Genomic DNA, 16105 nt, shown 5'->3' on the forward strand with positions numbered 1-16105 from the left:
CCCGACTCGAACCGGTTTCATTCGTTTTCCATAACAATTGAGTACCGCCTCAGCGTGGGCGGGGTCGTCATAGCAATGAGGCCCAAAAGCCCCTTGACGTCATTAGTGTGACAGTACCATATTGGTGTTGCAGCAGTCCCCATTTTTATTTTTTCTCCGCTTCTTTTTTTTTTCTAATGTCATCAGCTCGTTGAGTGCCCGACGGACTTTCTCATCTCTTTCCCCCAGAATTTCTTTTGTGCGCCACCAAGCGCAGAAACCTTTGCACCTCGGTAGCAAAACTGGACAAATATGCAGTATCGTCTTTGCAGTGCACACAAAAAAAGCATGTTGTCGCTGGCTTAGTTTTTCTTAATGACATCGTCCTATGTCGTCAGTCCCTGTCCAATCAGTGGCGCCTCTGTTGACGTCACATTCTCTGCTCACGAGGAACTGAGGCCAACTGAAGGAGCAGATGGGTGCAAGTCCAAAAGCACTATTACGGCTTAAAAGGCCAACGGAAAAGGAAGTTAGATGTGCTCCTTGTAGTGCGTTGCAGACTTTGTACATCTCTATGCAGCTCACCTGGGAATTTCTGACTAGGTCTTTTTGTTTGGTTTGTTTGTTTGTTTCTGCCTTTTCCTCTACCTGCTGCCTCTGTGGTAGGAGGCCTTTTTTTTATTTTTTTTATTTGGCCACCAGGACAATTGCAATCTGACTGAACGAGCGGTGCCCACATCTGCTAAACCTGATGGGCATGTTTGCGCCATCATATTATTAGTGCTGTGTGCTTTGTCAACAGATGCTGAGTCAGAGCAGATAATGATAGCAAGCAATTCACAATATTTTTGCGCTAAAAGTGGATCAGCCCATCTGACTTTGATTACGTTTGGGGTTTTTATTGTTACTGTTGCATTTACTGCCACAATGCAATGAATTGGGGTTGGGCCTTCCAGGGGTGTGTGTGTGTGGGGGGGGGGGGGGGGGGCTTCTGTATTCCTGTAATAACACAATGACGGAAAGCAGGACTACCGGTAGTCTCCCATGGTCGTGAGTTACAGACACACTTTGTTAGGAAACCTGCAAAAGCACGCTTAAAGGTTTTCATGGGCAAGCCGTTTATATTGGGCGGCAAATGGAAGGCGCACACACAGATGCAACCGTCTTTGGCTGTGTGAGATCTTATCAAATGAATTTTGTTTGGATTAAGGGTTCAATGGAAGTTTGAGGCTGCCCAAAGGCAAACACGGGCAACGCGACGTCCCAGTGAAAAAAGAAATAGTCCCGACCGTTTGCGTGAATCAACAGTTTGAGTGACTCAGTTGTATTGCGTAATCCTTTGGGTACTGTTAGTTTGGGGCAAAGTAAATGAGTGTTCATTATTATACAACCGCGTAGCGCTGTGCCAGCTTGTTCCGCTGTGTTATTTTGGTGTGTATCATTGTTTCTCGCTGGCCATCCATCCAATCACGTCCTGTCAATTAGTGATTTCCTTTCCAGACTCATAAACGAGGGGAGGCCAGGCTAATGATGTTACACACACACACACACACACACAACCCAATTTGGCCCCTCAGTGTGATGTAATGTGTGTAGTCTACCATCATTGTGTCCCTTCTGCGCCTCTCCATCATATTTCTCCTTTCCAAGAGTGGAGCTTAGACTGAACTCAATCCCAGTAACCAGTAGAATGGAGTGCAACACTGCAAATCCCCAATCCCAAAAGTCTTGCTCATGAATATTTGATGGTATTGAGTCCAGCCAATTATTTCTTAAGAATAACTGATAATCAGTTTCAGAAAAATGTCAAATAATTGTGTTACTTCACCTAACATAAATGTCTTTATTGAATCAATGTGATAGTTTGCAGTCTGTGTGTCACTGTGTGTAGGGTACGTACTCTGACTTTTTGTGAGAGCCTTGTCGTGCCCTGTCACAAAGTCATATCAATCACTGCAGGCACTGTACTATTGCTGCAGTTATTGCATTTCTCTATTAAAATATAAGGCCACTGCAGTTATATTTATTACTATTTAATATAATACTGTTCATCAGAGGTAATCATGTTTTTAAAAAAAACAAAAAAACAACTCACATTTAAAATCATTTGAATTGACTCATTTGTTCAATCAATCTATCTAGCGCATGGAGGACGACAGCTGCTCTCTCTCTCAGGCTCAGATAATCAGAATCAGTTGCTTATTGCAGTGGTCTTGAAACCCTACCCACGAGGTTCTCACAAAAATGTTTCAAACTCACAACAAGCGACGTTTTGCGTGTCAGGCCCGAGTGAGCAGTGGCCGCTCTGCCAGGATTAGCGGTGACATGATGAAGTGCTCTCTAAAAAAGCCTGTTGCCTGACTGCACGAAGCAGCGAGCACAAAGAGACGCTCGCATGATCTGGAATTACATTTAAACCACAGATTCTGTTGCCACAAAGTGTATTACATAATGTGATTTAGATTCAGTTCTTTATTTTTTTGTTCAATTTTATATTTGATTTTTTTTTTTTTACCCCCAGAGCAAGTTTTCAAAAAGAGAGGAGGTTCACTTTTATCTGAGCTTTTCTCACAGCTCAAGATTTGTTTGCTCACGAAGAAGAATTTTCTTCTTCGTGAGCAAACAAATCTTGATAAAGGTAAAGCATAAAGCTTAAAGGAAATAATACATTTGCTTTGAGATTAGGATAAAGCTACTAACTAGAAGTAGAAGTATAACCCAAATATATACTTTGCCCGCAGGCATATGGAGTGCAAAACCAATATACCAAGAAAGTTGTGGGACATTTGTATCTATAACATGACTCGTATCTCCCAAAGAAATGGTGTTGAACAGTCGCAGAATTTCTTTTTAGTACATTATTGATATACATGGTGTCCCAAAAAAATTGACATTATTTTAAAAGCAATTACCTAGAAAACTTCTAAGCCTGGCTCAATGAAATTGAACAGTTTGGGAGTTGAACATCTTAAGTTTATTATGGGACTACCGAGTCCAAATTTGTTTGCCAGTTGGTGAAGTTTGCATTGAAGGCAGACTGCACAGTCTTAGGGTGACTGTGTGCGAGCATCTTCCAAGATGCAAAATGACTTCTCTTCGGGAGTGAACAGCATGGCTCAACCAGAAGAGAGAACGGAAATAGAATATTAAAAATATAAACTCTTGATCTGTTTCTAAGCATTCTGTGAAAATTTGAGGTTATTTCAACAAGAATTGCCAAAAGTATTCGCCTGCAAAATGATGTCGAATTTTTTGGGACACCCTTTGTATATTGACATATTGATAACTAACCCTTTCAGGGTTTTCAGGTTTTGTTTTTTTTTTTACTCCTTCAGATCATATTTCATCCATCCATCTTCTTAAAATGAGTATAAACATTGCCCGAGCTTGACATCAGGTGCAGTTGTGAGTGCCTACCTCTCAGTCAGAGGTCAGTACATGTGCACGTCGGGGACTGGGGATGTAAAAAGTCAATGTAAGGACACGTGCTAAAACTATTACTTGCGCCAGTTAGCACATACTCTGAAATCGACAATGCCATCTAACTCAGTCAGTGCTGGTAGCATTCTTTCTTTAATGTTCAAGGTGGGTGTGGGGGCGGGGGGGACAGTAATTTGCTCTGGACTTGAAATTGTTTGGGAGCTAATTCCGTTCTTTGAAGTGCTTGAATGAAAAAGCGGTTTGAACAAAAGCAGCACATCGCCGTGAAACCTTGCCGCCGCCGCCGCCGCCTCAAACAGACCTCAGAGTCCTGCAGTTGTTCTCAGCTCGGAGCAGCTCAGCAGATCACTTTTACAAGAAGCGTCCAGCATTGCTGATTATTTTATGAGCGAGTCGAGATCAGAGAAGATAATAAGTTGATGAAAGATTTCCAGGTTTTAATTAGTCTGCGTACATTGACCCTCTTAGCAGATTTGCTATCTGTTCAAAAAATCCATCATTGAGTCGTTAAAAAACGCTTTTCTTCCGATTTGCTGATTCGCTTGAAATTTTCTAATTCGAGTTTCCGACTCTAATTTCTTTTCCTGGAATGATCTTTTATGCTTTTTGTAGTTTCAAAGTATTACTTTTTTTATTCGTAAAAAACAATTATCAGTGGTGTGTTTTTGGTTGAACAAATGATAATCTTAAACTAGTAATAATATTGTAAAACTGGGTCGATCGCAATATTCTTTGGGTTTTTTTTTTATGTGCTCATATCAGAACCCTACGCAACCAACTGTGGATTAAAGACATAAAATGATTAGAATAAATGGATAAAAATAAAGGAAAAAAAATTCCTACGAAGCTGGATTCCAAGTACACGTGTTTCACCACCTGAGCCACGGAGGGCCAACTATCACGGCCCCTCCTTTCTCAACTGATAGCATTTGATAATGTCTTCCTATTAGTCAGCTGTGCATTGGTGTCATGTATCCTGCCTCTCTTCGGCACAACTAAATAAATCGGAGCGATCGTCACTGCGGTCAATACATTTTTCATGCTCTGAAAGGGCAACAACATTAACCACGAGAAAGGGTTTACATCACAGGTTGGACGCTTGATTGGAGCAGTGCTTCATTTAATGGAACAAAATCAGGCGTTTATCAATGGGCCGATTCACCAGCCACCACGATTCATAGGAAACATTGTTTACACAACCCAAGCATGGCAAGGGGGTTGTGGGGGGGGTGAAAACAAAACTCTTCTAATTGCTAAATCCAGCAATTGGTCAGTGTAGCAGATGGAAAATTGATCACAAACAATGAGCGTGGGTTTCCTCATGTGAGCGTCTGGCTGCGCGCGTCTGATTCATCCTCGGCTCGCCATCTCATCCTCCCCTCCGCGTTTCACTTCTATTCAACTCCCGAGTGTTGCCGCTGCTTCTAAATCTGACCGGCTCCTACACAACCGCGCGGCGATCGAGAGGGTTTTTCGAGAGCCATTCAGATATAACCGGCAGCGCCGGCCGTCCACCTACATACTCTTACACGGATGCTGTTTTTAGAGTCGGCGCCATTCATGCCTTCGCCTTCTTTTCTTTCTTTTTTTTTTATTGTTTTGCTCTCAACTTGCCCGTTGCCAGACTGCGTGGTTGGAGAGAGCTGTGCGAAGACTTGTGTGTGTGTGTGTGTGTGTGTGTGTGTGTGTGTGTGTGTGTGTGTGTGTGTGTGTGTGTGTGTGTGTGTGTGTGTGTGTGTGTGTGTGTGTGTGTGCCTCCTTTCTCCTTATGTTAATTGTCTTCTTGTGCAGAACACTAGACGTAGATGATCTAATCCGCGTTGCCTGCGAGCACCGGCCTGCCGTTTGAACTCAGTCTCTCTCCTCCTCCTCCTCCTTCCTCAGGTGATGGAGACCAAGAACATGCTCTACCTGGTCACCGAGTACGCCAAGAACGGGGAGATCTTTGGTGAGTAGCGCCCCCGCCCCCCTGCCCCTCCCCCGCCCCCCCGAGCGAATCGGGGTCGCGGCCCCTCCGACAACACGGTCGCACCCGGCGAGCACGTGAAAAAGGAATCGGCTGCGTTGCGTCAGCGGCGTTTTTGACAAACAAGGAAGTATCAAAGTCTTGTTGGGTTTACACTGCTCTCCGACAGACACACACACACACACACACACACATACACACACGCGCGCGCACACACACAAGGCCTCAATCTCAAAGGTCACATGACTAATGGTTATTCGAGAACAATGACCTTAAATGGCCGTTGTCGTGTGCGGCTGGTGACCGCCGTGCTAAATGTGCTGACGTTGTTTTCCCCCCGTGCAAAAGGTGACGTCACTTTGCTAACCGCCACAACGTCGTCAACTATTTGCTTTTGGAACAAAAAGCACAAAGTCTCAAAATGGCTTGGAAGTGAAGCTGCCGTATTTGGATCTTTAGTAGCTTGCAACTGGCAGGAGCCTCAAGTGCATGAGTTTGGCTGCCTGACTCGCTTTACTCACTTGACGGTGCCAACGTCATCGTAGCACAAGAGAGGCATGTGACTCGCCAAAGCCGTGTCACAGGAGAGGAGAGGTCAGGAAATGAAATGAAAAGAAGAACGAGGAGAACTGATGGACTGACTTCATTCTGAATGTTAAAAAAAGAAGCATAATTCAGAGTATAAATAGTGAGCAGACAGTCTCAGTAAGACCTGTCTTTTCAAAACCTTTAGACGGGTTGGTTCGGCGTCAATGCCGTCTGCAAAGTAATGATGAATAATACGTAAAAAGCTCCAGAATCTTTCCCAACGATGTAAAGAATTTTTCCCTCTTGGTCGATAATTTCCAGGTGCTCTTTTTTTCCCTTTCAACTCGTGCAGCAAAAGGGTTCCGATTTTTCCCATAGAGAAGAATGATGAGTTGACTTTTAAAGAAAAGCAAATGGTTGTATTTATTTCCGATTCGTTGCCAGCTGTGGAGCGATAATCACAAATGAAATTAAATCGCCCCTAAAATTAAATCCTAATCTAATTTGAATAATTTGTTTTCTAAATTAAAAAACTTCCCCGGAAAGATTAGTTTTGAATGAAGTATTAGTTTAATATTGATTTTAATTTGGATTTGACACTGATCCCAAGACTGAGGATCAGATCAGATCCTAAGTGGATCGTCATGTATATAGAATAACAATAGCAAGAATGTTTAACATTTTCAGACAAAATAAGGCGAGAACCCTGGTCGTGAAGCACGGTAAGTCACCTTGTGTGCGCACGTGCACTTTCAAGGCCAACACTCCACTTCCAATGTTGACTCAGCAGCAGCAGCAGCTCCTGCTCTTGTGACCTAGAGACCACTGAAAGCAGACATGAGGGGAAAAAAAAAGTGAATGAGAAAAGCGTGCAGCCAGAGAAGTGTACACAGATGAGACAGAAGTACTCTTTCTGTTGACGTTTCAAAAAAAAAAAAAAAAAACGCCCTCTGAGTTTTACAGCGGCTCCATTAAAAAAAAAAAAAACGGCAACTTTGCCAACGTGTGAAACAGCCACTTCTTGCACACCTGATGCTAAAGTGCGTTTCCCTATTTGCTTTGGGATCGGATTGCAAATCGCCACGTACACCGTGGCATTGATGATCAGCGCCTTACCATTAAGCTCTCGCCCCACTTAGCGCGCTCACGTTCCGCTACCTCCCTCCCAGTAAGCAAACTGCAGCACGGGAGCAGTAAAGAAGTTCCCACCGGTCTGTGGAGTTGCGCAGGCTCCAGTCGTCTTCCTCTTCTTCATCTAGTGTCGGTCTTCCTCGCCTCCATCTTCTTCCGCTTCTGGAGGTTTGCAGGTCGCTCCACATCCCTTGCTCGGTCAATCGGAGTGCATTTTCTTCCTGTAATTTCACACAGTCAGGGCTGTGGAATTGCAATGACATCACACAATTTTTTTGTTTTGTTTAAGGTGGAAAAAGAAAACCGGTCTGAAGTTCTCACCAAATTCATTAGGTCACCACCCATTGTGAGGGCTGAACCACTCCTGCCCTGAGTTAACAGGAATTATTTTGCATTATTTTTTATATTTCTGTCATACTTAATATGTAGAAGCTCTTTAACTGAAATTATAATTTTGTACTGAATATGATTAATATTGATATCCATTAAATTTCCAAATGTACTCTTTTGCTAAAACTAGGAAAGCACAATATTTCTTGAGAAGATGTCAAACTCTAGTATACTCAAGTATAATAGGTGCTTTCAATTGACTATTCCGTGTTTTCGCTTTCACTTAATTAATGAATTGAAGTAAACCTAAAACATTTGATTTGTCATTTTTGGGACAGATGATCAAATATTATTCCTCATTTTTGTTCCTGCTCTCAACACATGGGATGTTGAGAGCAGTTACACTACATTAAGCAGTAGTGAGGGATATTGAAAAGTATTCCGCAACTTTAATCCAGAAGAAGCGATTGATGAATGAATCGAATCAGGCCTGGCAAAAGTTCTAACGTGCTCACAAAATTAGCCTGTTTGTGAAGGATTATTCTTAATTTCTTTGAATTTTCATGATTTCACAAATCCACTGTTTCAAACAGCCACGCAGAGGTGATCGTCTTTGCCAGCCTTACTTAGCCAACTACTTCACGGCTGCGCTAGCAAAACTCATTTATTCTCCTCGCGGCTCATTCTTAGCAAAGAATGTGGCGAGGGAACCCGCCGGCCCGTCACCGCAGACATTTCCCGCGTGATTTGTCTCCTCTCCGCCGGCCGGCCCCGAGATTTTCTCATGGCTCATCACAGGGTATTATAAAACCATTGTGTCCTGATTACTCAGACCCCTATGCCCCGATTGCACAATGTGATATTGTTATGTAAGGGCGTTCATATGTCATCGTCATGCCGCAGCTCTCACGGCGCCGACGTAACCCGGGCAGACGGCGGCCGGTGGCGGCAGGAATGGAAATATTGCACTCTTCAATCTCTGTGAAAATTTGAACGATCATTCCTGATTTCCCCAACCACGCACTCTGGATTAAGTCTGGACTCTCTCTTTCTCTCTTTCTCTCTCTCTTTGTCCCTCTCTCTCTCTTTCTCTCTATCTCTCTCTCTCTCTGTCTCTTTCTCTCTCTCTTTGTCTCTATCTCTCTTTCTCTATCTCTCTTTCTCTATCTCTCTTTCTCTCTCTCTCTCTCTCTCTCTCTCTCTCTCTCTCTCTCTCTCTCTCTCTCTCTCTCTCTGTCAATCCTTTGCTTTTTTCGGACCGGTGATATTTCCAAGGTCTTGAAGTTTCCGTGAAAGGTTCGGACTCCACACCCTGTTGCAGCGAGTGTGCGTGTAAGAGACAATGGACGAGCCTCCCGAGTCCCTCGCCGCACAACGCTGTAAAGTGTTGCGAGGGAGAGAGGGAGGAGTTCTGGGCGCGCGGGTGTCTATGAGAATGGATGCATGTGTCTGGAGCCTTAAAGACAATGAAGCAGCGCCGGGGTTTGGCACGAGGAGGCGGAGAGCGATGGGTTATTGTAAAAAAAAAAGAAAAAAAAAGGGGGGGGGGCGGGAGTGTGGGCACTCTAATGGGCGCAGCTGAGGCATCCTTGCCAGCTTGTTTGCCGTTGCCTTTTGTGTCTGTCTGTCCGTCTGCCTGCCGCCTTTACAGTGTGCCTGTAAGACGGCAAGGATGGATCAAACCTGGAAATTGGGTCAGCCACAAATAAAAAGCGCAGTCGTGGAGAGCGGCGGCGGCGGGCGGGATGGCAGAGGAGTCTGCAGGAGAACGGAGGCGAGAGCAGGGGAACGTCCATTTGAATTGGGAAGGTGGTGGGGAAATGTAGGGCATGCATATTTAAGAAAGCTTTGCCGCTGCAGAAGACGGGGAGTATAATGGCTTGCCAAGTGAGTCGAATCACTCCTGCAGATCTGTCGTCTCTGACTGATAGGGAGGGGAGTGAGACTGCGAGGAGGCTGTCGCCTTCAAAGAAACCGCTCCAGATAGTTTTTTGGGTTGTTTTTTTTTTTTTCCCTCCCTTTCTTTTTTGCATGTCTTTGTGTACACAAGCTCCCAGCTTCTGCTGTTTGTTTTATTGACTGGGAAGGTTTGGTGTAGATCTGTCAGTAGTCTGCGTGGCAGCTTTGCCACCAGACAAAATCAACTCAAATGTAATAATTAGAAGGACGGGTGGCCAGAATGGTCACCACTGTTTAAATTCAAGTTGTTTGGCTCTTTTTTTTAATATCGGTTAAACTACAGTATGTTTTTGGTGTCTGACCAGGACTTCAAAACAAAATAATTTTTGCTTTGGCTAAATTTATAGAAAATGTATTTTCTATCCCATTTGACAAATTATTTTATCATTGATGTGTCATTGATTTTAGGTTGTGTTGTGTTTGGCTTTTTTTCTGTGGCCACTTGGCTATTGTGGACGTAATTGTGGGAACGTTATTGACAAATGTATTGATCAGTGTCTAACAAGCCCATGATGGCTGGGCACCAATCAGGGTGTTTGACGCTTAAATAAACAAATCAATCAAAAAACAAACAAAAAACAACCCATCTTTTAATGAGGCGTCGAGCCGACGTACATTCTGCTACTGCGCAAGGCAAATCAGTGATCCAATTTAAAACACTTGTCAAGATGACCATGACCGTCAATCATTTGCACAAACTGCATTCATCGTTTGCAGCAGCCCACCGGCCGCCTTTTGTTGTCGGAGCAGGTATACTTCCGCACCATGAAGGCATTCAAAGCCAAAAGAATTCCAGTGGATAATAATAACATGTGGCTTTTAGGAAGGAGTCTGTATTTGATTTGTTTAATTTTTATTTTTTTGGTAGCGGCAGTCGGATTTCCTTCCTTTTTGACATCTAACAATGAGTGTTTTCAAAAGCGTCGGCAGTGACACGCAGCATCTTCTGTGACAGCCTTCAGTGATCCGCTACTGAGGGATCAACTGCCAGAAGGAAAGATGCTGTCATGCTTTCCCCATCATTGTGATGAGGGGTTTTGTTTTTTTGTTGTTGTTTTTTTTTACTTTTAAGGATTGTGTTAATTCAGAGGAGGTATAAATAACATGACATTTTCCAGGTGTTTGTTGAATCCCCATAGAGTGCTGCGGTATGAGCAGCTGGCTTTGAAGATATAGTTTCTGCAAATTTAAGTCATAATAAAAAAAACATTTTTGTTTTTGGTTTGTTCTTTTTACCGCCTGCATTTATTTCATACAGCAGAAAAGGAAGAAAGTTTAAACAACAACCAGCTTATCCTTGCAACATGTGTTTTTATTAACCGGTTTCATCACACTTTGCTTGTTTGCTGGGTTAAGGAAAGAGTGACAGGAAAAAATTAATAATTTTTCTCAAAGGCTTTAATGGAAAATAGAGATAAGTTGTGCAAGAATAAGTTATATGGCCTTAAAATTGACTAATATTTTAGCACCATGTTGTTGTTTTTTAAGTACAATGAAATTATTTGACGCTCAAGTGGTGTGGCAATAGGTCAATGCTAATAAAAAAAAAATAAAATAAAAAGTCCCTTACTTTATTTAGCCTCATCTTGACAGCTAAACAATAACAAGATCACTTGTTTTGCTTCCCGCCAAAAAGAAGAGGGTGGGTGGGTTTATGCGAGCACTTCATCAACGAGTACTTCTTTGTTGTGAATGGAAAATGAATATCACAAGCAGTATTTGCAACCGATCTCGCATGGCTTCTTAACTTGGATCAAAGGCTAGTCTTTAGCTGCTGCTGCTGCTGCTGCTGCTGGCTCCAGCCCAGTCCAATCCCCGAGGGTGCCAGTTTTTCAGTCCGAGCACACCGGCACCTATCAACACCCACACAGACGTCACTTTAATGCGGCTAGCGGATTTGAGTGGCTTGGGTAACGCTACTGATGTGGAAACGAGGGTATGTGTTTGCGCAGTGTCCTCTATGCTATGCACACACACACACACAGGCACGTTTGCACACGTCCTGCCCCCTGGTGTTTTCTGAAGTCCAGCCAGAGGTCCTGCCAGCGAGTCAGTCTGTACTCATGATGGTTGCTCCCTCCAAATCTCAGCAGCTGTTAAGAGACTTAGCCCCTCGGCAGAAGTGGAACACGGGGCCCGCCGAGCGCTTCCCTAATACCCGCATGATTCATACTTGTTCTGTTCGCGTTCCCAGAATGCAGCTCTGTGTGCTGCACAGTGCCGAAGTCTCGGCCCTTGCCAATGTTGTATCAGTAGATTACTCATCCTTCCGCTGGGGCAACGTACACTGCACTCTGTGTGCTTGTGTGTGTGTTGATGGGCCTGACAGTAATGGCTTGTTTTGTTTGTCTCTCTTTTTCTTTTTCTTTTTAAAGTGCTGTTGAAAAATAGGCACAATTGGCTCAGTGCCAGTGGCAATTATTGTTCAGTGTTTAGTGTGTTGAAAATGTATTATTGTAAGACTCCACTGTTTTCTTTTATTTACGGAGATAACCAGCTCGCTTGTGTTGCACGTCACTTTGGAAAAAGGTGTCCGCTGAATGAATCTGCAGAATTTAAGTGACAGTAAATTTTTGCTGTAGTGTAGTTAGTTGGTGCTTCCTTTTGTGTCACGGCTAATGGCAGAATGTAAAGCATCTGTATAAGCAGAAATGCATGGGGATGGCTAATCACTATTGAGCTCACACACTTCCAAAAGGAGCTAATTACTCAAATAAACCATTACAACGTAGTCTTTCAGGCCATTATCCGTCTTATTTCTGTGCATTGCTGCTGCTAGATATTGAAAAAAAGGTGGAAGTATTTCTGTGGATCCAACAAGCCAGCTGGGCAAACGTTGTGATGCTTTTTCGACCATGAGGCGGACAATTTAGTTCTAGACTTAAAAAAAAAAAAAAAAAAAAAAAGACAGAAGAAGAAAAGACCCTAAGACCTTGTTTCCCCCTTAGGTGCGTACTTGGATGTCGGCGCCACATTCCCCTCCCTGGTGTGTTTTTTGATTAGCAGCGTCATATGAAAGCTGCGCTGCTCACTCAGTGCCCTCTTGATGGAATTTGCCAGTTGCGGTCTAATCAGTCGCCCCCCCCCTGGAGACAAAAGGGCCGCACGTCCGAGAGGCTTAGTGGCGCAACTGGCATCCTCGTGTGGTTTTTACTGTTAAGTTCTTGACTCCGTTGCTTGCACGGGGGTAATATCAACTTCCGTATTCGCGCATTCAGCGGCAAACGGCCCGGTCTTGTTAAGCTGGGCGGTTAACGAGACGTCGCCTCCTAATGGCATCAGGACGCGTGCGACTGCGCCGCTCATCTCCCAGGTTTATTTTGGAGAGCGTAATGTTTTGGGTGGCAGTAGGCTGTGAAATTGGGAGAGCTTGCGTATCTCGTAAAGGGGCGCCGTTTTATTTTTTTTCTTGTTTATTTTCCAGTAATTTACTCTTAAAGGGATTGGCGGAGACACGAGGGAAATCACGGCAATATTTCGCCGAAGAAGAGACACGAGACATTTCAGCGCTCAGAATAGACAAAGCCTTGTTTGAGTGGTATTGTGCAACTCAAGCTGCAACCCCCCCCCCCCCCACTTCCCTCACTCTTCGTGATAACGGCAAAAAAAAAAAAGTGGTGCTTTTGCGATTGACCTTGTGAGTCTTGGGATAATGGCGCTCTTTATGATTTGAACGCTCCATTAGCGCTCTCTTAGCGAAGTTGTGTTGGCTTGTTTTGTCGCGGTACTTGGAGCACTGTTGTCAGGTTTGGTTGGTGGTCTGTGCCGGTGCCAGCTGGACGAGGAGCCGACAGACAGCGTCCTATCTCGTTTGCCACGGGGTGTGAATGAAAGAGTTTGCGAGCTATCTGGATGGGGGAAGTGTGAAGAGGAGCCCCCCTGCCGACAGCTGCCCAGAGATCGCAGCGCTACGAAAAACGAAAAAAAATAAATAAAAAAAGTCTGGTATCACAATCCCACAAAGTTCCCCAATCCAAAGCCAGCTTTGTAGAAAGCCGTGAATGTTTGCTAATGAGCATGTTGGAGAAACATTTAGGCTGGTGTAAAAGCAGACAGTGACAGAAAGGTCATTGATCTGGATTCTTGCGAGACGATGAGATTTACTACTTTTGTCACCAAAAGAGTTTTGGCTCTGAGATGTTATTCTCACTGGTCTGCCAACTCCCGCAAACCATTAATTACACTCGCAGACAATGTTTGAAACAAAAAAAAAAAACATTCAATTTTATTATCTTTGTAATTCACCTTTAAAAAAAACAGCTCTAAACATTTGTAGGCTGAAATCCTTGTTAACCACGAACACTAAATTCATTTCTTTCCTTTTACAATTCTACAAAGCAAAATATTGTGGTGTTTAGTAATACTTGCGAACAGTGGTGGGTTGACGAAGAAGACGTCAGAGAGAAGAAGAAGAAGGGGCTGCAGAACTGCTTCCATTGTGTCTTTGTGATGTTGGTGCTGCTGTAGCTAGAGGAATGATTGTTCCTTTCGTCCGTTTTCCTCAGTCCAGGGCTCAGTCCAGGGCCAGGCAGACCTTTTCCTGCTGGCCTAAAGTTGTTTTCCCCCATAAATATGTTGGTAAAGTTACTCTCTATAGTCTGTTTTCTTAGTGCCATAATATCCACTTTGTTGCGCTGCTACCATTGTTGTATATTACTTTTTTTTTTATTTTTATCCAATCGTACTTCAGCTAGCTTGTGTTGTCTGGTTCTATGAAATCTCCCTGAGGCCAGCAGAATCAACATACATAATCAACAGCTGCCGGTTGCAATAGTCAATCAGATCTCGGGTCTGCACCACCGAGGCCAGCTAGCTGGTCTTACGCCTTACGCTCAACTGTGATTGGATAGGCACTCGTGAGAGCCTGAAAGACTTAACTAGGCTCTAGTGGCGGAGGGACAAGGTACACTGCAGTTTATAATGTTCGTGACCTGGTGCGTTATTGTTCACTCGTTTTGCTGTTGCATATTCTCAAAAACAAATGGCAATAATCTGTTTGCTTTTGATTTCGATGAGTAGTTTGTGTCATGATTGTCTTGTCTGAAACAACAACAACGTGCAGGCTTTTTCTGGGCTTATTAAAACTTTGTTGACCAATGTCCGAAAATTCTTTTTTGAGCTTTGACAGTCTCACTGTTAGTTTGATATGACTTTACGATTATGTCGGTCAAAATTGTTGTTAATAATATGCGATTATTAATCATTTACTCAGGACTAAGTAGAGCGTCACTCAGTGTGTGATATGCACAGCCCGCCACTGCTTGCGACGCCACATGAAATGACCTCCTGCTTTTTCTCCACTGTCCGGCCGCAGACTACCTGGCGAAGCACGGGCGGCTGAGCGAGGTCGAGGCCCGGAGGAAGTTCTGGCAGATCCTGTCGGCGGTGGAGTACTGCCACAACCGCAACATCGTCCACCGGGATCTCAAGGCGGAGAACCTGCTGCTGGACGGACACATGAACATCAAGATCGCAGGTAACGCGGGAACGTCGCTGCTCCGTCATCCACAGGAATGTCGGCGTTGGAACCGATGCTCGATCGGTGCGGCTGCCGTTACCTCGCCGCTTCCTGTGATTCAGAAATGTCTCAGCTGTCTGCAGAAGCCATTTGCGCAGAGTTGAGAAGTGGTCAAGAGGTTGTTCCGTGAGATAACCGCTGGCTGGAAGATGTGCGTGATTTTGCCACATACCGTTTTAAACACAAAAAAATGGGGAAAAAAAAACCAAAAAAAAAACTAGACAGTTGATTTGATTCACCTCTGCAGTGACCCTGAGATATTTTTTTTTGTAGGAATAAAGGATAATGGCAGATAGTGCCATGATCCAAAGGCAGAGATTTAAGACTAATCTGCAGCTTTGTAGCGCACGCATCTCACTTTGATTGTTCGGCAGTGTCGACATTGGAGTATATCAGCCCTCCACTCACCCTGGTGCGTCCTACCGTGGAAAAAAGGGGGAAGGCTGTGTCGGAAAGTAGGAAGACTGGAGAGAATGGCCTGTTGTCATTGGAGGAAGAAGGCGAGGCATCAACATGGATTGGTTATTTTGATTTGCCACTGCGGTCGAAGGGAAAAACGACGAAGAGCCTCGTGCTCTGCCAAGGGCTGCAGCATTGACGAGGTTCCAGAGGAGGCAGAGATTTTTTTCTCTGAATTTCTTCCAAGAAACTGATAGCAATATCCTCCTAATGTGAGCCGAGGACACTGGGGCAAGCTAAAAATACAGGTGTGAAAGGATGCTAAAGACACTTAACTGTCCTAGAAGTGCGCAGGTGGGAACGGCCTCTGGTTCTTCAAGTGAAATCACCGTTTGTCGGTTGCATAACTGTTAAAATTGTCGAATAAGGTGGGATGGGGGGTAAGCCCGTTGGATTTTCGTAGAAAACGCAGCCAGTAAAGTGTAGTGACGGACACCTAGACTCTTCCTGTCATCATTCTGCCCTCTGTTTCTCAGAAAAGGTAGATGTTATTTTTGCCAGGCCTTTTTTTTTTTTCTTTTTTTTTTTTTTGAGAACCAGCTCTGACTCACAGCCGCGGGCAGATTAGATTTGAAGTAGGAAAACAATGAGCAGAACATTACCTGTCCTGCGATTAGAGCAAAACCTCTTTGGGGAAGAACATCAGCTGCCAGGTATGTTCTGTACTGCTCCCAGAGCCACGGCGAGCTCGGGCAAGTTCAGAAAACGTCACGGCAAGTGAAGCCCGGCGTACGTGTTGGTTTTTTTCTGTATTTTTTTCCCTTTTATTTTTCCCAACTTTAAATGTCTTTGCT

At 44.1% G+C, this 16105-nt stretch overlaps 1 protein-coding gene across 2 annotated transcripts in view; it reads left to right on the forward strand.

Annotated features, from left to right (window-relative positions):
- Window positions 1-16105, forward strand: part of sik2b (salt-inducible kinase 2b) — a 42336-nt gene that overhangs the window by 6001 nt on the left and 20230 nt on the right. Inside the window, exons 3-4 of one of the 2 annotated variants that reach the window (XM_076036069.1) lie at window positions 5305-5368; window positions 14649-14810. In XM_076036069.1, the coding sequence (XP_075892184.1) occupies window positions 5305-5368; window positions 14649-14810 (226 nt within the window). Of the gene's footprint in view, window positions 1-5304; window positions 5369-14648; window positions 14811-15845; window positions 15965-16105 lie in introns of those variants that run through there. The other variant, XM_076036070.1, reaches the window with a different exon arrangement.

This window comes from Nelusetta ayraudi, unplaced genomic scaffold, assembly GCF_046127955.1.
Source record: "Nelusetta ayraudi isolate G7.1 ecotype Tasmania unplaced genomic scaffold, CSIRO-AGI_Nayr_v1 ptg000048l, whole genome shotgun sequence".
NCBI classification, from domain to species: Eukaryota; Metazoa; Chordata; class Actinopteri; order Tetraodontiformes; family Monacanthidae; genus Nelusetta; species Nelusetta ayraudi.